The sequence below is a fragment of the Podarcis muralis genome, chromosome 13 (genome assembly GCF_964188315.1).
Source record: "Podarcis muralis chromosome 13, rPodMur119.hap1.1, whole genome shotgun sequence".
Taxonomy (NCBI): domain Eukaryota; kingdom Metazoa; phylum Chordata; class Lepidosauria; order Squamata; family Lacertidae; genus Podarcis; species Podarcis muralis.
Genome location: NC_135667.1, coordinates 34,639,300 through 34,662,946, shown reverse-complemented (window position 1 = coordinate 34,662,946; position 23,647 = coordinate 34,639,300). Strand labels below are relative to the sequence as shown.

The following is a 23,647-nucleotide window of genomic DNA, read 5'->3' as shown; positions in this document are numbered from 1 at the left end:
TTTCATGACCTTTAATTCTTTCCTCTGCTTCAGTTGTGGGAAAAAGGAAAGGGATTATTTATTTAGTCCAGAGGATATATGTCTGTGTGCATAAGTGTGTGTGTGTGTGTTTGTGTATTATATATATATATGGAGTCCAACTTGGTTTCTTTCCAAATGGCATCAGGGACCTACAGAATCCCGTCGGCTTGGCGGGAGGTGAAAACCCGGAAACGGAGGATTTTATTTCTGGCTTTTTTACAATGAGAAAGTGCCTTACGCTGGTGCAGTGTGGGAGTTTTATTCCCAACCCAAATTTTAAAAAGTGGACTGAGAAGGAGGTGAGAACATATCCGATGCTTGGTTCCTGTTGCCCATAGCTGTTCCTTTTCAACTCTGGCTCCTTGTGGAGAGAGAAAGAGCTCACTCTGAAGCAAAGTTTCCGTGATATCCAAACATTACTGGCTCGTACCGTCCCTTGTGCCCCAAATGCAATTTACCATCGGAAGACCAGTGCTTTCGTATGGGTTTGCTGTACCCCACATAATGAAGCCTGTTAGAATCATAGAATTGTATAGTTGGAAGGGACTCAACGCCGTACATTTAAGGCACATTCAAGATATATTCCAAGCACATGACTTTCCCCAAAGAATCTTGGGAGCTGTAGTTTACCCAGCACAGAGCCACAATTCTCAGCACCCTTAAACAAATTATACTTTCCAGGGTTCTTTCAGGGGAAACAAAGTGCCTTAAATGTGTATTGAATGCTCTTGAAATGTATTGTGTGGTTTGGAATGCAGACTCCCTACTTCATACTGATGCTTCCCTTATGTTGTAACATTGATGTAAAATCCCTCCACAAATCCAGTGTTTTCTATGAAGCTCTTGGCTCAACCCCGTAGTTCCCAGGCCCTAATGCAGGGATGAAGAACCTGCAGTCCTCCTGATATTGTGGGACTACTATTTTGCCAGATAGGCACTTCTTCTTCTTCTTTTTTTTTTTTTTTTGCCAAGCAATGTTCCCTAACCTGTTGCTCTTTTGTAAGCTGCTTTGAATAATATACGCATGTCTATGCACGCTTTACCCAGCATATGCAGTTCTGTACACATAATTGGCTGCAGAGCCACACTGCAAATTTCAGGAAACAGTGAATTTCGAAGGGTGTTTCCGTTCCGCTTTGTGTGTTGAAGTTAAGTTCTGCAGCAATTTTTAAATTTAAGCAAAACTTATGTAGTGCAGCACGGAGACTCAATTGTTGATTGATTGATTGATTGATTGATTGATTGCCCACCATTTACCCTAAGGAAACCAGGGTGGGCTACGGCATTAAAAACAATAATAAAAACCTGCACCAAGTAATACAATGTAAAGCAACAATGAAATTAAAGTTGCATTAGACATACAATACACAAAAAAAGGCAGGTACTTTTTTGCATATCATTTAGCATATAATTAGGCTTTTTTAAAAAATAACAATGCACAAGCAGCCCAGACCTAAGCAGGCACTTGACGAAAGTAGTGCTGTGATATGAGTAAAGCACAGCTGAGTTGGAACTGCCAAAAGGCTGTGTATAAATCAATTTTAATCAGATTCCCCACCTCACTCCTAACCATTTCAGTTCCATTACAGGGCAATGTATAAAAGCCAGAAAGGGTGGCTTTCAGATGAGCCTTGCAATCTCTTGCTTTTATAGAAGGAATCACACATTTGGGAGGATGGCTCAGTGGGTAGAGCACGAGACTCTTAATTTGGGTTGTGGGTTGTGGGTTCGAGCCCCACGCTGGGCAAAAGATTCCTGCATTGCAGGGGGGGTTGGGTTAGAGATGACCCTTGTTGTCCCTCCCTTCCCAATTCTACGGTGTCTTCCTCCACATCTGTCTGCCCCAGTTAAATGTCAAAACAGCGCAGTCCGTCGCATCACAACACGTCAAGGGCAACGCTTCCCAAGAGCCCCGCCTTGCGTGAGTCATTGAAATTTAAGCTCTTCCAATGGAGCTTAAATTACATACCCTGCAGGTAAGAAAAAGAGCTGACAATATGCTATGCTAATCATGCAAGCAGCAAAGGCACAGGAGGTGTCACACCCATGTGCCGCGTTTCTGAAGAACACCACCTACTTCTTCAGGTTTAATTTCCTTTGCATGTGTGTGCAAAACAGCAAATCACACGGGGGCAGCCGCACCTCTCCGCCCAAAAGTAACCCCAATACTTAGCGTTACTCTAACGAGCTTGGACCCTGCCTAACTAAGGCTGCATGCCTACTTACGGCCATAATAATACATTCTCCAGTTGCATAGGATTCCTGTACTGAAAGCATAGAGCGTGAAAGGGCATGCCTGGGGTGGAAGGGGTTAAAGGCCCATCGATTCCAATGCTCCATTTTCCATTGTAGCCAACCAGATAGGAAGCCCACATGAAGGTCATTTTGTGCCCCTACTGTCAGGGCTCAGGGAACCCTATCTCTCCCCCTGTGGCAGCCAAAAAGGCAGATAACACAAAGAGTCCTTACCATGAAATTTATTAATATTCACACAGAGAGAGAAAGGAATGTAGTCTCGATGCCATGATGACAATGCTCCAAGTAAAGTCCCACCCCCCTACGTCATCCCTATTCTATGTCATTCCTGTGCCGGCCAATCTGAACTTTCTGCCTCTGAGCTCTCTGTTCTACTACCCTCAATGCCCGCCTGGTCCTTGGTGTTGGGATATTCCGTTCCACCTTAAGGAACAGGCATGGTTGTTGTGTGTCACATGTCTGTTTACACTCCAGCACAGCTTGCTGGGAACTTCCTTTTGTGTATAGCTTTTGCTTTAGCTGTTTTGCTTTGGACACGAAGCAGATCAGACATGTTTCCTTTTGTCCTGCTGTATGCTGAATAAACCGCTTGTAAATATGCTCACACAGCCTCTTCTGCCACTTCGGTTTGTGCAGTGTTTACTCTGCTGAGTAGCATGCCCCAGCTTCGTCAGCTTGGGTCGCAGATTCATGCTGCACCAAGGACTGGAGTTTGCTCGGCACACCGGCCGGTGGGCTGGAGCCAGCGGAGACCTGCCAATTGCCCATTTCCTTGGTTGCATGCAAACACTTGGGGGGGGTCAGGAATGCTCTCCAAGGACACTGAGTCTGTCGGCTGTCTCTCCCCTGGTGCTGCTTCTTCTTCCTGCTGTTCCTCTTCCAATATTTCCCAGCTTCTCCCCTCTGCAGCCTCTGAACTATGCCCTTCTGCAAACCACTGTTCTAAATCTATACTGTCCTCCTGTTCTCGGGAAGGTGCGGGAAGGGGGGGGCAGTTCCCACCATTCCTCCTCAGTCGAGCCATACACTTACACCCATAACTACTGTTCGGTGTCCAGGGAGCTCTCAAGCAGTGCATGTGAGCAACAACACTCTCCTGTGTAGGAATGGATTTAGGCTGTAGGAGCTGATCAGTTATTTAGTTATATAGATTTCCTTGCTTGTGTGAGTGAGATGAACAGAGCACCATTCTATGCAGCTTTAAACTTGGAAACTAGGAGAAGGTTGATTTAACCTTCTAGAAACAATGGTATAACATATCATCTCCATCTTAAAAATATCAATCACGCACACGCACACATTTTGTGAAGAAGCAAAAGTAATATAGTAGTCTCATCCTCTTAATATAGAGCTGTGATACATCTGGAATTTCCCAGACATATCCAGGATTTGTCCACTGAAAATAGCGTCCAGGCAGAATTTTCAGTATTCAGTTAAAATGTCTGGGGAAATCTGGGCATAGGGCAGTCCATATCGGAAGTGTTGAATTTTTTGGCGAATTTCCTTTAAAAATAGCTCAAAAACTTTAAAAAAAAAATATTTTGCAATAAAAGCTCAACAACTTTGGCCAAAACAAGCTCAACAACTTTGCCCCCCAAAAGCTCACTTTTTGAAATATGGCAACCCTAATGTAGTATTTACTTACATAACCTAGGTCTTGAAACAGTAGTTACTGTAGCAAAATGAAGGCAGGTTTATAACTACTATCTAAATTACAAAAGTACAAAATCTAAGTTCAAAATGGTTCCTAAGCTGCAGAGCTCAGACACGCACCATTCTACCTGAACACTGAGGTCCAGCTCAGAGCAGGAGAAAGCAAGCTTGTTCCAACTTCCATGTGGCAGCCCTTCAGATATTTGAAGACGGCTATCATATCTTCTCTCAGTCTCCTTCTTTTCCAGGTTAAATATACCCAGCTCAGTCAACTGTTCCTCATAAGTCCAGCCCCTTGATCGTCTTGGTTGCCCTCCTCTGTTTTTCGCCCCTACTCTGCGTCTGCTCAGAGGCCCTCTTCCCTTCCTGCATCTGAGGGCAAAACCCTGGTATTAAAAGCAGTTTCAGACCAAGTCACTGCCAAACTTCAAGCGCCGGTCTCTATTGCTTAATCTGACCTGGGTCTTCACCGCAGCTTAGGCCAAGAGCGACAAGGGACCACCGTATCCTGCGCCGACATTTCCCCACCACATCAAGCTTCCCTTGCCCCCATGTTTATCAAAACACCAAGACAGGCCTTTGGGGAGCAGGGTTTGACTCCGGTCTGGCACCCAGCCGGAATGTGCAAATGTCCTGCTTTGCATTATTGGGGAATGTATGCTGCCTTCCACATGTGGCGGACAGATTGCGCCTGGGGGCATGGGGTGGTGAGCAGGCTGCTCTGCTCCAGCTTCTGATGCGTGGAGCTTGCATCCCTCCCCTCCCCGCCTTTTCCTCCCCCTCCCCACTCCGAGTGGGAGGGGGGCATCAGGAGGTGAATCTTTGTTCTTCAATTGCCAGGAACTTTTCTTGGATAACAGGAGCTTACTCCGGACACAGCAACCCATGGCTTTCTGCTGTTGTCGCTTTCTCCAAACCTCTGTTTCTCCCATTGCATTTCCCCATGGGAGGATGTGATGCGGCAGCTGGACTGGTGACTGGCAGCAGCCGCTGAGACCACATAACACCGGTCCTGAAAGAGCTACATTGGCTCCCAGTATGTTTCTGGGCACAATTCAAAGTGTTGGTGCTGACCTTTAAAGCCCTAAACGGCCTTGGCCCAGTATACCTGAAGGAGTGTCTCCAGCCCCATCGTTCAGCCCAGACACTGAGGTCCAGCTCCGAGGGCCTTCCGGTGGTTCCCTCCCTGTGAGAAGCAAGCTTGCAGGGAACCAGGCAGAGAGCCTCCTCGGTGGTGGCGCCTGCCCTGTGGAACGCCCTCCCATCAGATGTCAAGGAAATAAGCAACTATCTGACTTTTAGAAGACATCTGAAGGCAGCTCTGTTTAGGGAAGTTTTTAATATTTGATGTTTTATTGTATTTTTAATATTCTGTTGGGAGCTAGATGGGCGGGGTATAAATAATAATAATATATGCTCCAGGACAGCTGAAAGGTGTTTCTTTGTCTACCTGGATAGCTCAGTTGATTAGAGCAGGGTGCTGATAATGCCAAAGTTGCAGGTTTGATGCCTGATTGGAGACCTAGGGCCATTCGCTGCCTCTGAGCCCAACCTACACCATAGGGTTGTTGTGGGGATTCACTGAGGAAAGGGAGAGTGTCACCTTCAGGAGAAAAGGGGAACCAGGGTGGAGGAGGTGGCATAAATATTTGGCAGAAGATCAGTGCAGGGTGCTGATCTGGGACAATAGTACGTTATAGAACCAGAGCTGTTTGTTTTCTTCGGAATAAAAGTAGTCAGGTTATGCTTTAAAAAGAGGGGCATTTATCTTAACCGAGGGGTGGGGAAGCAGTTGTGCTCCAGATGTTGTTGGACTACAACTCCCATCAACCCTGGTCAGGGATGATGGAGTTTGTAGTCAAATGAAATCTGTAGGGTCATAGGGAGGACAACTTCTCTGCCATGGCATGTAGTTTGAGATATGGGGGGGGGGGCAAGAGAGAGACAGAGAGACAGGGACTGAAAGAGAGAGAGAGAGAGAGAGAGAGAGAGAGAGAGAGAGAGAGAGAACACATGCTGGCCCGTGAGCACTTCTGGAATTTCTGAGGGTGTGTAAACACCAGATTTTGGCATTGTCACCAGTGTGTCAGATGTTGCATGGATAAGTCTCTGCCTGCAGAAAGTTTTATTACCTTTATTTATATCTCTGTTTATATCATGCTTTTCGCCCACTCCAAGGAAGGGCATGGATCTCTCTGCCCTTCCCCATTTTAAACTCACAGCAACCCTGTGAGGTAGGTCAGGCTGAGAGGTAGGGACCTGCCCAGGCCAAGACCCCTCCATAAGAGCTTCCCGGCTGAATGGGGATTGGAGCCTGGACCAACCTGGCATTCTGACCCAGTGACATAGCGTGGGTTGCTGGCGCCCAGGGCCATGCAGAGGGAGGAAAACGGATGGGGTACACATGCGCTTTCAACTGCCTAGTGGCACCTACGTCCCTCAGGAGATCGCAGCTGCAGAGGTGAGAAAAGAAGTGTCTGTAGAGTCGTCTGCAGAGGTCACTTCCTGGTTCGCATGGAGAAGCTGTTTTCAACGGAGTCCAGTGATGGAAGAGCGCAGCTGTACTGAGGCAGCACCAGGTGTTGAAATTTTGCGCCCTCTAACAATTTGGGGGCCCCCACGCTACACCACTGCTCTGACCACTGCTCCATGCTAGCTGTCAAAGGTAATGGTGGACATTTTCACCTGCCATAAGCTGAGTCCGGGATACAGTGCTATTTTTCTAGAAAAATATGTGCCAGAACTCACCATGAACGCCTCCCTTGTTCTCTTAGAATGGCAATGGTGTCCACCCCAGAGGGGCTGGAACTGAGTTCCAGCAAGTTCCGGCAGGGGAAAAACCAACAACCCTGGAAATAACTGAGGCTGAAATCACCTCTGAGCCTGTGCAGAGGGCGCCCCAAGCAAAAGCACAACAAGCCCTTCTCCACATCTGGGAGAATGAAAGACTCCCGGTTTCAGACCTGAGCTTGTAAATTGTTGAGTCGGGATCGTGACACCGAATTAAACAACCTTGGCTATCTCTCGACATGTAAACAAGACGTAAAACGAAACTCTCCTTTCAAACACAGAACATCTGGTGAGCTGCTTCTCCACCCCCTCCTGCTGCCACTGACAGCTCTTGCCATTTATGCTTGGGGTTTAAGAGGAAGTAGGTGAAAATAAGTACTTGCCTAACATCACTTACAATTCAGGCTGGGGCCAGTGGTTTGGTTGCCCTCTCCACCAGCTCTTTGTGTAAGTTACTTTAAAAATTATTAATTTTTGTGGTTTCTGGGTAGCAGGAGAAGAGCGCCCCAAATGTATATACGCACACACACTCAGCCCTGGAGCTTGTTTTAAAATCAGGGGCTCAGAGTTCAGGGCCTTGCAATGGACACCAACCCCTCTGAACATGTACAGAGCGCTTCTCCTTCATTACAGTTAGCAAGTTTCCACAGCCAGTGCCCCTCGTCTTTAGGCCTAGAAGGAAGTCACAAAGGTCACAATTATTCCCATCACCCTTAAACTACAATTCCCAGGATTCCTTGGGGGTAAGCAATGTGCTTTAAATGTTTGGCATGGATGGGACTCTACTCAGAGTTTGGCTTTGAGTATTGCTCAAGGAATTTACAGGTGGCCCCAGTGATGCTCACCCTCCAGCCAGCCCCATGGCATCCCCAGTGACACAACAGGCAAGCACACAGGTGATGCAGGCATGCCTGCAGACAAGGGGAATTTATGCCATGCCCTGTTGCATGCTCCTTGTTCAGGGAGGAACTATTTTCAGCACCAGGCCTGGATAAAAGTCCCAAAAGCACCTGCTGCCGAACAAATTTGGACCTGATACAAGACCAGACCACCCAAGGAGTGCAAGCTCTGCCCACATTATGCTGAGCTCTTTGGACAAGGAGAAGGAGACAGATGCAAAGAATAAAATGACTATTGCGTTATTGTATGAAACTGCAGGGATGCGGGTGGCACTGTGGGTTAAACCACAGAGCCTAGGACTTGCTGATCAGAAGGTTGGCAGTTCAAATCCCCGCAACGGGGTGAACTCCCATTGTTCGGTCCCTGCTCCTGCCAACCTAGCAGTTTGAAAGCACGTCAAAGTGCAAGTAGATAAATAGGTACCATTCCAGCAGGAAGGTAAACGGCGTTTCCGTGTGCTGCTCTAGTTCCCAAGAAGCGGCTTAGTCATGCTGGCCACATGACCTGGAAGCTGTACGCCGGCTCCCTCGGCCAATAAAGTGAGATGAGCGCCGCAACCCCAGAGTCGGCCACGACTGGACCTAATGGTCAGGGGTCCCTTTACCTTTATGAAACTGCAAAGGGGCTTGCCCTTGGAGAGACTGACCTCCAGCCAGCCATATGCCAGTCCCGGGGAAATTCATAACACCGGTTCATCAATTATGTGCTTGAACATGTCTATTAGTCAACGCAAGCAAAAGGGAGTCCAGATCATCTATCCCTAAGAGCAAACATCTGTGTCTGAACTGGACCATCTAGAAGAGATTTATGCACATTGACTATGTTTACCTAAATCTGCTCAGTTTGTTTATTTTGATTGCAAAGTAAACTTGGAGGGGGCTGCAGAATTTAGAAGGCATTTTTTGGGGGGGGAGGGGGTAGGTGGGTTGTCAGTTTTGCACAACGAGGGGGAGGAATGTGAAATCGTAAGCTGTTTGGAGAGCCACAGATGAAGGCAGGGAAAAGGAGAACAACAGGCTGAGACCTGTCCGAGCTGAAAATAAAACCTGCCTCTTCCCCTGCTGGATTGCTGGAAGACACGTGAGACACAGATGGACACAGGTACACATATTTATTCACATCTGAACAGTACACAGTTACAGTTGCCCACGCAGCCACTACAACATCATCTAAAGTCACCTTTCGCCCCCTCCCCCGCCGTCCCCTTGGAGTCATCCACCCATGCAAACTGAAAAGCCAGGGGGAAATGGGCCTTTCGGACAATCACCGTGAAACCTACTGACCAATCCAATCGCTTCTATTACAGAAATGTTTATTATTGGTAAAGACTGTTTTAATAAACTGGCATTTGTATTACAAGCAAACCACGGGACAGGGGAACAAGAGTATTAACAAAATAGAAACCCCACGCATCGCAATAAAGAAATGTAAAATATAGGCAGCGATTTATTTTTTAAGGTACTAACTTTGGCTATTTCCTTTTTCTTTTATAATACTTTTCTCTCTCTCTCTCTCTCTCTCTCACTTTCTTTCTAGCTGTGAAATTCTGAACCAGATTTAGAAATATGCCAACCAAGTTTTGTGGGGAAATGTAGCTTTCCAATGGTTTTTTTCCCTCTTTCTTTCATGCAAAATACCTTTAGAAACGTAAGCATGGATCTGATACAGAAGACTCTTCTCCATGTGAAATCAGCTTATTCAGCATCAGTGTCCATTTTGCAACCACGTTCTGTATAACCCATGACTCCCCATCTTCCCCTGTCTCATAGTTGGTTATCAGCTTAAGAATTTACCATCTGTTGACTTATCGGGTGGGGGGGCGAAACACACACATTTGGCTTTCTTCTCCAAAGGCACACATGTTCTCATGAATTTAAGATTGAGGAGGGCCTGAATATTCATAAGAAGAGGCCATGGACCCATCTAGTCCAGCCTCCTGTTCTCACAGTGGCCAACCAAATGTCCATGGGAATCCTCCAAGCATGAAAACAGCACTCTCCTCTCCTGTGGTTTCCAGCAATATACAGAATTCCTGGTATACTGCCTCTGATACTGGAGACAGAACATGGCTGGGCGAGTAGCCATCAATAGCCTTAACCAGCAGGCATTGGTCTAATTCTCTTTTAAAGCCATCCAAATTGGTGGCCATCACTGCCTCTTGTGATTTCTATCATCAACAACAAAAAGGATGCTCAGTATCTTTCTGCCACGTTCAGCTGAGCAGTCATCCTGAGCTGCTCACACAAAGGTTTCACGGAACTTCTAAACGATGCCTGCTCTTCATGAGGCAATCGTTCCAATTTATTTGCCGAGAGGTTATGCTGCTCCCCATCCACCGGTCATTTACCCTACGCGTTTTTATTCCATTTATTCCCATCGCTTTCCTAACAGCACAAGGTGTGTGTTTTTAAAGGTGGATTTGCTGTGCCACGTTACCATAGCACTTATCTGCTCATCTAGCTTAGCTGTGCAGAACTAAAGTTCCAGTATGAGATGGAATCCCTCGCTCAAAATAGCGACAGCTTTGATAACCGTGAGATTCCTCTTTCCGTTCTGCAACTCTGTGATCTTCCAGAGGTAGTAAACTGGGGTGTTGCAGCTGGACCTGTTCCATGCTCATTTATTAATTAGAGATGATATCCGTGGCCTCTGTCCTATCAGACAAGAACACTGCCTGATTTTGCTACAAGCACAGCCTACGGTGGAGTGTACTGTTCTTCCGGCCAGGGTGGGATGGGTCCCAGAAGGAAAACAGGACTTCCTAGAATCTTTCAGCTAATGCAGCAGCTTCTGTTAAGTTCTGGCGAGTCCTTGAAACCTTTCCAGGCTCCTGTGCATAGTCCACTATCTCACTGGCAATATCAGGGATTCTGTGGATGTGCAGGGAGGCCTAATGTGGCCCAGAAACATCCTCCAGGCCTCTATGCTCATCTGCAGAGGTCTTCGGTGTGCTACACAATCACTGATTTCATCAGGCATGTGGGCGTTTTGCACATGAACATGGAGGTCATTCCGCCGGTCTGGAATTCCATGATTGCATTCTAGAATGTGGACCAGAAGGGACAGAACCATAGACTCACAGGGTAGTAGAGATAACCCCCAAGGGTTATCTCATCCAACCCCCTGCAATGCAGGAATCTCAGCTTAAAGCATCCATGACAGATGGCCATCCAGCCTCTGCTTAAAAACCTCCAAGGAAGGAGAGTCTGCCACCTTTCAAGGTACAAAATGTTTCTAACGAAGCTTTCTGGAATTGGCAGCCAATGGTTCCGCCATCTCTGTTTTAAAGAGTTTGACATCAAAGCTGTTAGTTCAGTTTGAATACATGGCACTATGCTCTCACCAACAGTGGTCAAACATTCTCTGTTGTTCTGTTCATAGATAGTAGCTACTACAGAGCTGTGCACACACTCTGGCTAGGAGTTACCGCCACCAGTTTTGTCCCACCAGTGTTAGAACTATGATCAAAGTTGGTGGGGGGGAAATGAGATTGAAATTATTATTATTATTTTTATTTTTGTATGCAGAAATAGACCCACCGAGATGGGGGGTAATTCTACACATGATTGTCCGCAATGATCCAAATTTCACCAGTGCTTTTATCTTGCCTCTCTTCTCTAAGCATGAAGATAGGATGGTGCCCCCACAAAAAAATAAAATAAGGGGCATGCTTGGCTGCAGCGTGCCTCAAGGGGACAGTGTGCCTCAAGGGGACAGAGTGGACAATACTGAGATGGATAGGCCAATGGGTTGTCTAAGGATATGGCAGTTTCATGTTTTTCTTGTGTAGTCCATTCTGTTGGGAATTCCATTCCTCCGTGCTGCAGATGTGTGATTGTTGTTGTCACGCGTCTGCATTTACATTCCACAGTGTTGGATGTCATGGGACCGGAAGTTCAGATACGCTGTTTCCGTGATCTTGCTTTTGCTCTTCTCTTCTCTTGCCGATGAAGAAAGTAAGAGGAGCCATGTTTTCCTTTGTCCTGTAAATAATAAATGTAGTGCTTTGTATCCATGCCTCAAGCCCCACTTTCGCTGTCTGCTGATATCTGCTGATACTGCGTGCAGGTGTTTACAGATACCTGTCGCACCAGTGGCTCAGGAGGAAGATTAATCACCAGAGTGGCAATTCGAAGGGAGTAACACACCATCTGTGGTGTTGATTTCCCAATACATTCTACCACTCAGGACTTGCATACTGGTTCGCCACGTCTTCTGGATTTTTGTCCACCTCTTACTTAGAGATTCTGGCCATCTGATGCCAACAGCTTGTAAAGGAAGTGGTAGTCCCAGTTGTCTGACAAGAGAGAGGTTTAAAAAAAATTAATAATCCCATCCTATATAGAACTGCCACTCAGTTTTGCCTAGAGCAAATTTTCAAGGCAAATTGAGATGTTCCGGTTTAGGCAAAACACTGGAGAAATTATTGACGGAATCAAAATGTGTTTTAACCAGAAAAGCAACCATTCTCGGAGGGCTGCCATATACTCCTCATCACACCCAAGTGTGGGGCTGGAAAATTCTCTTGCATTCCATCCCAGCTTTCTTATGTATTGATTTCCATCTCTTTCTAAAGCCCTTATATGTACTTATGTGGATCCCTTTTCTGCATAATTCCAGTCCAGAGAGACAACAGGAGCAGTGCAATGATCTCCTCTGGCAGGCTCCGCAGTAGTTCAAAATGCTGCAAACTTTCAAACATCACAAGTTCTCCACCAGGTCTACACAGATCTTGTAATATATATCAAGGGGGAAGCGATAATCCCAGTTCACTTTAGTTGGCCCAATGACTTCAGGTGGATCCTCTTAACTTATGGAGACCATCCCCGTTCCGCCCCCCATCCTTTATGTTACTTTTCGGGACCCTCTAATATTTATGAAAATGGGTGGGGATAGGGGAACACCGGCAAACCATAGAGGTTTAACCCCCGACCCAAATCTAGCTCTGAGTCTTTAGCGTAGAACCAACAGCCCTCTTCTCTCCACCTTATGTCTTAAGGCCACCCAGGGGGACTTTTGCTCACCCCCTTTTTAATGCAACAGAGGTAATGGCTTTAATAACCCACAGTGATTGGTTCACTAGTCTGAGGAAGAATGCAGAGCATCGCTTTTAATTATGTCTCACGAACACAACATCTGGGATAACGTCGGAGGCCAGGTTTATAGGATCACAGTGATTAATACAATTCCCACTCATTAACGACAATGTTTGCACTGTTAGTTTGTTTGCCTTGGCCAGCTCTGCTCTCTCAAGTATGGCTTATAACCCCTTTTTAAACTAGCGCTGTCCCATTTGGGGACTGGCTAGCTTTGATCAAACCCAGCAAGGGAGCTATGGGACGAGGTTCAACACAGCTTCACTGAACTACGAGGAATGCATCTTGAGCAAGAAAAAGAGAGATCAGGGACCAAAGACATTCTTGATGTTGCCACCAACGCATGGATGGGAACATGGATGGGGGTCTCCTCCTAAGCCTCCATCCATATACTTCGAGGTTTGATCTTCACAGTGTCAGTTTTGACAAGCCAGAAATCACATCCTTCCTCCCCTCCCAGAGACGCTCCCTGAAGATAAAGTCTCCATCGTGTCCTCTTAACATCCTCATGCTCCAGATCCAAATATTCACCCTCTGTCAGCCTCCTTCAAGTCCGTCGGCCACGCAACACATTCAAGCCAGGCTGCCTATTGTATTTCTTGGCTTAGGGGAACACAGTGCCTAAAAAGGAAGCGTCAGTGGCTGAAGATTGACAGGTACGAGTGAGGAAAGAGGATCCACAGAGACAAGGATGGAGAGGCACATAAGATGGCTGTTCAGAGGCACCTGGAAGAGTGAGACCAAACTAGCAGCATCGACTGGGTGCAAGTTCTGCAGGACCAGCAAAATGCTGTCAATCCATTTTTTCTTGAAACACACACACACAAGCAATAACATTCGTTCCAGTTACCTTCCTCTGTTTCTTTCTCCTTTTTTTTTTAGCATCTTACTGTCTGCTACAGGTAAGAGGTATTGGGTGAAAATACTGGGGAGGAGGAAGAAAACAACCCACAACCGACGCAGCGCATCACAGGGTTGCTCCGGTGCTCCCCAGAAACGATGGTGGCCATGGGGAGACTAAGCTCCATTTTGTTTTCCTTCATGTGTCTTCACCCCGAGAGGCATCGGTGAGGGAGAAAGCAGGGTGGGGAATCACAGAGGGGCTGGCCCGTAGGACCTCTGCCCCGCCCCACCCCTGCTTCAGACTGGCGAACTGGCAGTGGACTCGCTGTAGAGGCTTTCCACAATGTCCCCCCGTTGGATTTTGCGCAAGGCGGTATAAAGGGCGTCCATCGTGGCGCTGTCTTTGCTGGACCAGTCGGAGAGGAGGGCGCGGACGGGGTACTCCTCCTGAGTGAAGGAGTCTATGTGGTCATCCTTGTAGCCCAGCTCCCCAGCCAAGTGGCGCCAAGTCTCCTCGGTGGAACCGTTCAGCAGCTTCTCAACCTCCTCCCGCTTGTTGACAGGCAAGTTGGTGTAAAGGTTCCCGTCTCCTTTAAGGCCTGGAGTGGGGGGAACAGGGGTGGGGAGCACAAAAGGGGTCACGTAGGTACAAAGTCAACATCCAGCCCACCTCAGAAGCCAAGAAGGCCTGGATCTGTCCATGGGAAAGCAGACCTGCATCTGACCATCAGTGCCCCACTAGGAACTGAGGAAGCTGTCGGGCCATTGTCCCGCCCAGCTCAGAGTTGTCTACACCAAGGGCAGGGAACCTTTTTTGAGCCAGAAGGCCAGATCTTTATCTCCCCAACCCACTGCAGGCCAAAGCTGCCTGGTGGTTGGAGTCAGTCACTTGTCAATCACCTGTCAGAGTGACATCAGGTTTTGCTTCTCCAATCAGGGATGGATTTTGGTAATATGGCACCCTGAGCAAGGACAAGAATTGGTGCCCCCTGACTTTGAGTAGGTATTATTATTATTATTATTATTATTATTATTATTATTAACTTTAGAAGATATCTGAAGGCAGCCCTGTATAGGGAAGCCTTTTTAATGTCTAATATTTTATTATGTTTTTATACATGTTGGAAGCTGCCCAGAGTGGCTGGGGCAACCCAGTCAGATACTATTATTATTATTATTATTATTATTATTATTATTATTATTATTCATCCTCTCAGCTTGGCACCCAGTGCAGGGGGGGCATCTGCACCACCCTAAATCTGGTGCTGCTCTGATTGTCAGGACTTCAAAGCAAACTGCAGGGGTTTTTCAAACAGCCCTTTGTAAGCATCTTCACATGGGGATGTTTACAAATGGCTTTTCAACACCCCCCACCCTCCCACACTTCTCCTTTAAACTTCCATGGAGGGTTGAAGCAGAAACGCGGAGGGGAACCTTGAGCAGGGGGTGCTCCTAGTGCCCAACAGCTGATGGGGGTGAGATGTCTATGTCCCCACCCCCCTCATTTCTCTTTAAACTTCCTCGGAGTTTTAAAGGAGAAACATGGAGGGAGTTTGAAGGTTTTCTGCACTTTGAAGCGCAGGCTTTCTCTCTCTCTCTGTTTCTCTGGCCACAGTGTCAGTAATGGTGTAGGAAGGCCCTAAGCCAAGCTGCTCTCTGAAGTGGGGTCCCCCCATCTGTAAACTTTGAGAGGGGGCTGTTTCAGAGACCAGTTTAGCAAACTGCTTTGACAGCCTCCCATCTGAGCAAACAAAATGCTAACAGAGAAGAAGAAGAAGAAGAGTTTGGATTGGATATCCCACTTTATCACTACCCTGAGGAGTCTCAAAGCAGCTAACATTCTCCTTTCCCTTCCTCCCCCACAACAAACACTCTGTGAGGTGAGTGGGGCTGAGAGACTTCAGAGAAGTGTGACTGGCCCAAGGTCACCTAGCAACTGCATGTGGAGGAGCAGAGACGCGAAACCGGTTCACCAGATTACAAGTCTACCACTCTTAACTGCTACACCACACTGGCTCTCGACAGAGGGGTGCTGGAGTCAGAAAAGAATCTGTTGAGCTATGAAATGTGGGAGTGGGGAGTAGAATGGAGAGTGGGCCATACTTGATGGTGGGAGAATTACAATGGAAGGCAACGTATGTCGAATACATGTGAAAATCAGTCTTAAACTGGGGTGGGGGTGGGGGTGGGAATACTTCTCTTCCAAATATAGATAGAAAGATGGATGGATGGAGGCAAGCATCTATTTTTTAAATAAATCTGCTACGCCCACTAATTTTCAACAATAATCATAATCAGATTTATGCATATACTGAAGAACACTAAGCTGCAATGTGTCCGGCACCATACATGGATTGTATTGAATTATTGTATTAATTTGTATGCAACACAGTCTATTTATAATGAAGTGGCCGTGCGAGAGGCAAGTATATAGGATTAGTTCTGTTCCGTACTAATTTTTTTAACCAGAAAAAATGTTCTAGTGGACCTAACAAATTTGGTAAAGAAATCATTGTATGGTTTTGTTTCAACTCTTCTTGATATTTGAATAAAAGTCTCTGCCTCCCGCCAGCATCATTCCAGTGATGATACATATTTGCCTAATGGTAGACAGGTCCTGCTGTCCATCCCTGAATTACTCCATCGATCTGGAGTGAAAGGTGATCTTAATTTCCAAAGGAAGAAGTGAGAAAGCTACACCCTTTTGCTTATTTGTTTTCATAGAATTGGTGAGTCAGAAGGGACCCAGAGGGTATTCTGGTCCAACCCCTGCAATTTAAAGCTTTGCAAACAAGAAAGGCATTTAAAATCACCAGTTCTAAATAAAGAACATTGGGGGGTGGGGGAATAGATTTAGAGGGGCTATCATTTCAGTTCTGTAACCCAAAACACCTTGGTTTTAAAAAACAACCCTACACTGAGTATTTTGGGGCTCTGTGCAATACACACAGAGAGAGATGTATGGATGGATAGATGCATATTTGCTTGGGGAATACAGTGGTACCTTGGTTCTCAAACTTATCTGTTCCGGGAGTCCGTTCAACTCCCAAAACCGTTCAAAAACCAAGGCACGGCTTCCGATTGGCTGCAGGAGCTTCCTGCACTCAAGCGGAAGCCGTAGAAGCCACCAAAGCTGCGTTGGACATTCAGCTTCCAAAAAGCATTTGCAAATCGGAACACTTATTTCCGGATTTGCGGCGTTCGGGAGCCAAGCCATTCGAGTTCCAAAGTACCACTGTACTTGTTATGCATTTTGCTTTCTGCATCGGAAGTCTGATTGCCCAAACGGCCCTGTCCTACAATGCTCCCTTTCAGTTTGGAAATCAAGATGGAATTCCCCATGGAGTCTGTGGGGCGATGGAAAAAGAGACTGACCTTCTCCCCTCGCATTTTCTCCCCTTGTGTTTTGCTTGGTTCACCAGCTTCTACCAGTTGCAACTAAAGTAGCTCAGTCCAAGGGTGCCAGCTTGAATAAAATATGAGGGAGGGGGCAGGTAATTGATCTCAGGACATGGTGCGCACACACCATTTGAATGGCAATGCCCCCTTAAATATTTTATTGGGGGGCCAAAGGGAACTCGACCCTAGGAGTTGGCTCCTACAATTCAGTCGGTAGAGCATGAAGCTCTTAATCTCAGGGTTGTGAGTTTGAGTGCCACATTGGGCGAAAGGTTCCCGCATTGCAGAGGGTTGGACTGGATGGTTTTCATGGTCCCTTCCAATTCTACAGTTCTATGATTTGCAGGTGACAGCCTGAACACACTGGGCAGCTGCTGCCCCCTTGTCCCTGAAGCTGGCTGGCGTCCCCTAGGCCTTCCTCCCCGTTCACCCAGCAGGCCATCCCCCTTGCCTTGCATGGATGCCGTCTGTGTTTGCGGCTGTTGGTCGTGGAGGCTTTGGCTGTCGACCGAGATGCCGCTATCGCTGTGGAGCTTCTCCCCTTCCGGCGAAGGCGTCTGGTTGACGGGGCGGTTGTTGGCTCCTTGCTTGTTCTGCTTGCAGCTGTTCCACCTAGAGGTGAAAAAGCAGGGAACAGCTGAGCCTCAAGATGCTCATGCCTCCTTTCCCAGATCAAGGTAGACCACAAACTTGGCGCCGTTGCCAGCACGGTAGATTGCTCCCTGCGGATCACAATGCTTTGGGTGTGGTGAGCCCAATCTTCTCGGGGCTTGCTCAGGCAAACCTCGCGGCAGGGACTGTTTCTCCAGTCCAGGCATGAGGTTGCATTCGTCTGCACTGGCTCCTTGATTCTCAGCAACCAAAGTTTTCATGGAAGTCCACAAAGGCTCATATGGAAGAAACAGAGCCTGCATTTATCGCCCTAGGACAGTTCCCATGCTGAACCAGAAGACCATGAACCCGCCCTCTGGATCAGGTGGAAAGGGACACCTTTGGCCCTCCAATTATCACTGAACTACAACTCCCACCATCGCTGGCCATGCATGCTGGGGGTTAGAGTTCAGCAACATCTGCAAGGCCAAAGGTCTCCTACACTAGCTAGGGGTGAACCTTCTAAGGATGGGGTTCAGCTATCAAGTAGCCCAGCAGGCTGGTTGCAACCCCACCGCAGCCATTCGGCAGCTAGACTGGTGACTGGGAATGGCCACCAATATCATATAACACCAGTCCTGAAAGACCTACATTGGCTCCCAGTACGTTTCCGAGCACAATTCAAAGTGTTGGTGCTGACCTTTAAAGCCCTAAACAGCTTTGGCCCAGTATACCTGAAGGAGCATCTCCACCCTCATCGCTCAGCCCAGACACGGAGGTCGAACTCCAAGGGCCTTCTGGTGGTTCCCTCCTAGCGAGAAGTGAGGTTACAGGGAACCAGGCACAGGGCCTTCTCAGTAGTGGTGCCCACCCTGTGGAACGCCCTCCCATCAGTTTTCAAGGAAATAAACAACTATCTGACTTTCCAAAGACATCTGAAGGCAGCCCTGTTCAGGGAAGTTTTTAATGTTTGATTGTGTTTTTAATATTCTGTTGGGAGCCGCCCAGAGTGGCTGGGGAAACCCAACCAGATGGGTAGGGTATAAATAATAAATTATTATTATCATTATTCCAGGGCTGCCTACAAATCTGAACTTTAGTGCTGATGTAGCTCATCACTAGCCAGCTCTAGATTTTGGTGGGCCTAAAAGATGCGGGGAGAAAGTGTGTGTTTAAACCTGACTCTACCTAATGTAGAGGGCCTTCTGGCGGTTTCCTCATTGCGAGAAGTGACGTTACAGGGAACCAGACAGAGGGCCTTCTCGGTAGTGGCACCCGCCCTGTGGAACGCCCTCCCTTCAGATGTGAAGGAAATAAACAACTATCCTATCTTTAAAAGACATCTGAAGGCAGCCCTGTTCAGGGAAGTTTTTAATATTTAACGCTGTACTGTTTTTAACACTTGATTGGGAGCCGGCCAGAGTGGCTGGGGAGACTCAGCCAGATGGGCGGGGTATAAATAATATATTATTATTATTATTATTATTATGCATTTCCTGAAACAGCAATCAAATGGAAACGAAGCCCATAAATACGCTGGTGGATACTATATACACAGGCAACGGCCGGTTTGTGCAGAGGTTATGTTCCTGACTCCCGTGTGCATCTCAGAGCAGCATGCATAAGCCAGTCTAGTCCAATACAGTGGTGCCTCGCAAGACGAAAAGAATCCGTTCCGCGATTCTCTTCGTCTACCGTTTTTTTCGTCTTGCGAAGCAACCCTATTAGCGGATTAGCGCTATTAGCGGTTTAGCGGCTTAGCGGCTATTAAAGGCTTAGCAGCTTAGCTGCTAAAAGGCTATTAGCGGCTTAGAAAAAGGGGGGGCGAAGCGAGAGAAAACATCGCAAGACTAGCAAGACGTTTCGTCTTGCGAAGCGAGCCCATAGGGAAATTCGTCTTGCGAAGCAACTCAAAAACGGAAAACCCTTTCGTCTAGCGGGTTTTCCGTCTTGCGAGGCATTCGTCTTGCGAGGTACCACTGTATCCTGTTCTCACAGCAGCCAAACAGTTGCCTGTGGGAAACCAGCGAAGCAGCACCTGAGTTCCACAGTTCTTTCCCACACATAATCCCACACAACCGGCATTAAGAGGCATACGTCCTCTGATACTGGACATAATAAAGCCGTCATGGCTGGCGTTATCCCCCAGGCATGTACCTAACTCCCTTCTGAAGCTGTCCGACTCGTTTGCGTTCCCCACATCTTGTGGTAGCGAATTCTGTTATCTTAACTATGCACTTACTACGGAATAGCCAAGCCTTGTTTACTCACTTTTTAACAAGGCATTTCAACGGCGTTTTCAACAAAACATCCTGCTCCAATGTTTCCCTGTTCAGCATTTCTTCCCCTCCCCAACCCTCGGAGCATAGAAAAGCCAAGCTTTTGTTTTTTTGTTTTTTTAACACACACAATGGAACAGCTGTGCAGTATCCCCAGATGTAGGTGATACGTTGCGCAGCTGTTCAGTACATAGATTGGCTGGTTATAGCCTGTATAGATTACTCAAGACATTTCCTTCTCTATGGTCTGTCTCTCCTGTCTACCATTCAACTCTATTGCTTTAACCCTTGCCTTTTCAAATCTCATTGCGGACCCTCCAAGTGTACCCATTTTCCAGGGGCAGTCCCGGATTTACAGAAGCCATCCCGGTTTCTGATTTGATCCCAGAATGTCCCATTTTTCCTTAGGACATCTTTATTTTCATCAGAGAAATGTTGGAGGGTATGGTAGGATGTCCTTGATTTATCAGAGAAATGTTGGAGGGTATGGAGTTATGTGACCCCCAAGCCAAGGAGATAAGTTACTATATAACCTCTAGAACACCTCTGAAGGCAGCCCTGTACAGGCAAATTGTTTAATGTTTAATGCTTAATTATGTTTTTATATATGTTGGAAGCTACCCAGAGTGGCTGGGGCAACCCAGTCAGATGGGCAGGGTAGAAATAATAAAGTTGCTGCTGCTGTTGTTGTTGAATAGGACGTCTCTGTTTTCATCAGAGAAATGTTGGCGGGTATGTCATTGCCTTTGTATCAGTTCCTCTCCAATTCCCCAAACTGCAGTGTGTTTGGGGGAATAATCATGATCAAGAGTGTAATGAGGGTAGAGTTAATAATTAACAGTTTCCCTCCACACCATGGTTCAATTGAAAATCATCCCCCTCCCCACCAACACACCCAACATTTAGAGCTGAGTAAAGGGGGGATTGCCAGCCAAAGTGTAAATTGTTATTTGGATTCCAGAAGCAGAGTTGGCAGTGGAGACCATCCCATTAGGGCAAGTGGGGCACAGCCCCACCCACCTCAGCCTGCCCTCATCCAGCTCCCAACTGCCTGTCTCCCTACTTGCAACTAGAAGATGAAGAAGAAGAAGAGGAGGAGGAGGAGGAGGAGGAGGAGTTTGGATTTGATATCCCGCTTTATTACTACCCAAAGGAGTCTCAAAGCGGCTAACATTCTCCCTTCCCTTCCTCCCCCACAACAAACACTCTGTGAGGTGAGTGGGGCTGAGAGACTTCAAAGAAGTGTGACTAGCCCAAGGTCACGCAGCAGCTGCATGTGGAGGAGCGGGGAATGGAACCTGGTTCACCAGATTACGAGTCTACCGCTCTTAACCACTACACCACACTGGCTCACTAAAGGGGATAGAAACACAGGAGCATAAGGTGTTGAGGCTATCAACTTCAGCATTGTCTACAGTGACTGGCAGTTGCTTTTCGGGATTTTCAAACAGGGAGCACTCCCAATCCTACCTGGGATACCAGGGATCAAACCTGAGACCTTTTACAGGCAAAGCAGAGGCTCTGCCATTGAGCTACAGCCCTTCCCCAGATGTGGATGGTACTGGATCTCTGACTCTTCCTCCTTAGTCTCAGTGTAGAACTCAGCAAAAGTCTGCCAGTTACTTCCTCTGGCTCCCCCTACTGTTGGCCTCCCTCCCTGCCGCCCAACCAATCCCTACAGGCAACAGCCTACACCAAGCGCTGCTATTCCGCCTGCAGCATAAAGCAGATTGGCAACGATTGCCAAATTTCCATGTCTGGAGGCACCTCCTTGCACATTCCGATGAGGAATCAGGCACCAGCCTTCAAGGGCTGGTTTCTGGGAACCCAACAACATAGAAGAAGACTCCCAGATCTAGGCAATGGAAGCTGTCTGGAAAAGACATAGGCTTGACAATAATGGTATGTTGGCAGGCTCAGAGACTGTTTCCCTGCCCTATGGGGCAAATGGAGGAGGGCGCCAAAACCCACACCAACCCACACAAGCAGCTTGAAGAGGAAGGAGAAAATGGGTGTGTATTCTGCTGCTGAGCATCAAGGATGCTCGAAGACCACCTTGCTTGCCCCCAAAGGGATCAAGGCATTGTGAAAACTCCAAGCAGATGCTCATCAAAATGCCTTGCCTCTGCTGCTGCTGCCGCCGCCTCCTCCCTGCCCTAAGTTACCCCCATCCCCACCACAAAACCTACTTCGGGGCATGGGAAAGCCGGAGGTGACTTAGTATGTGATGGAGCACCTTTCCCTGCAGAGGACAGGAGTGGGACTGATGGTGCCCAGTGGGAAAGTGACACTCTCTGCACTAGGGATGTGGGAGAAATGTGATCCAGTTCACATTTAAAGGCGAACTTACCGAATTCACACTTTCTGAAACAATCTGCAAACTGAAACACAGCTATCCGTCAAAATCTGCCCTTTTCTGAATTTCACAGCGCAGTTCTCCAGCCAAGAAACATGCACAAAAATGCACGTGCTAGTGTAAACTGCACATATAAATGCATACATTCCAAGAATAAAATACAAAAATGCATTGTGTTAGTCAAAAACACATTTAAAATGTGCACATTGGGGGAAATTTCGTACAGAAATGCTGGTGAATTTCCACAGGATTATCTTCACGAAAATCTGCAAATTTCTACGGTAAAGTGGAGAACTGAATTTAAGACTGGAAAAAAAGAGAGAAATGGAATGGATTGAAATTGACAGATTTGACCATCCCTACTCTGCACACATTTCTGGCTGGGAAAATGGGAATCTAACACAGAGCCTCATCTTCTTATTGGGTTGCAACTGCATCCCAGTTTCGAACAGCTCTGCCAAGACCGGAGAGCAAACCCTTTGCTTGACCCAAAGTAAATTTCACAAAATGAGGATGGTCATGGGGCAGAGGAAGGATGAAGCGGCAATGATGGGAGCAGCTTGTAAGAATGGGGTAGGCTTAGGCTGTGAGTAAGATTGGCCTTTGTGAGTGACCCTAATGAACGTTGATGATGTCCTCCTTCTGCACAATAATCCTCTCATTTCTGAACCTTGGGAGCATGCTTACCTCTTGAAAGCAATGTACGCCACCAGCCCCACCACCACGGCTGCCAAAATGGAGCAGTACACAGGAATGAGGTTGTCCGCTGTGCCGCTTCGGACCACAGGCTGGGAGCTACCCATGACTGTGGTTGCTGTACCAGCCATGGTGCTACCAGAAACATCAATGGTATCTGGGCCATCTGTGACCTGAAAGGGGCCTTCAGGACTCCCAGGCGGAAAATCTGCAAGGAAGCAAAATAGCAAATGAGTCACTAGTGTGGGAAATGGGAGGCTGCATTTCAGAATCACAGCTTTCAAAATGTGCTCCTTTCTCCATAGCATAATATACCATGTAAATTTGCTCTTTGAGCCCTTGCACAAGGCAATGCCCCCTTTTAACTATATGCCACTGAAGAAGGCTTTGGAAGTCAAAGCACACCAGGCATGCTTTCTGAAATGCAACTGTTATAAGCAGATTTCTCCTCAGATCATACACGGTTTTGTTCAGATTCCTCAGTAAAGTGTTGTCAGGGTTTCTTTTCTCTCTGGACTCCATCTGTGTTATTTAAGTGACTTTGCTAACAGAGAGGGGTGATTGAGAGTGGGATCAAGGACAGAGTTATCTTGCTGGCTGCTACTGGCATAAGTGGTTCTGTTGGTACTTGCAAGCACATTCTACTGAAAGTATACAAACCTGAACTCATGGTCTTGACTTTTAGCTTCTTTGAGCTCTATGGTGTTCTACCTCCCCTCAGAAAACCTCAGGAATTGTAGCTTTCAGAGTGTGTCAGAAATTCTGCT

The 23,647-nt window shown here is 47.1% G+C and overlaps 1 protein-coding gene across 1 annotated transcript in view; it reads right to left on the bottom strand.

The window, feature by feature from the left end:
* Positions 1–8,714: 8,714 nt before the first annotated feature.
* NGFR (nerve growth factor receptor) overlaps positions 8,715–23,647 on the bottom strand; it is a 60,429-nt gene continuing 45,496 nt past the window's right edge. The window contains exons 5-7 of the mRNA XM_028702292.2: positions 22,872–23,088; positions 17,410–17,570; positions 8,715–14,158 (exon numbers count right to left, since the gene is read on the bottom strand). Coding sequence (XP_028558125.2) covers positions 13,857–14,158; positions 17,410–17,570; positions 22,872–23,088 — 680 coding nt within the window. The 3' untranslated portion in view covers positions 8,715–13,856. The remainder of the gene's footprint in view (positions 14,159–17,409; positions 17,571–22,871; positions 23,089–23,647) is intronic.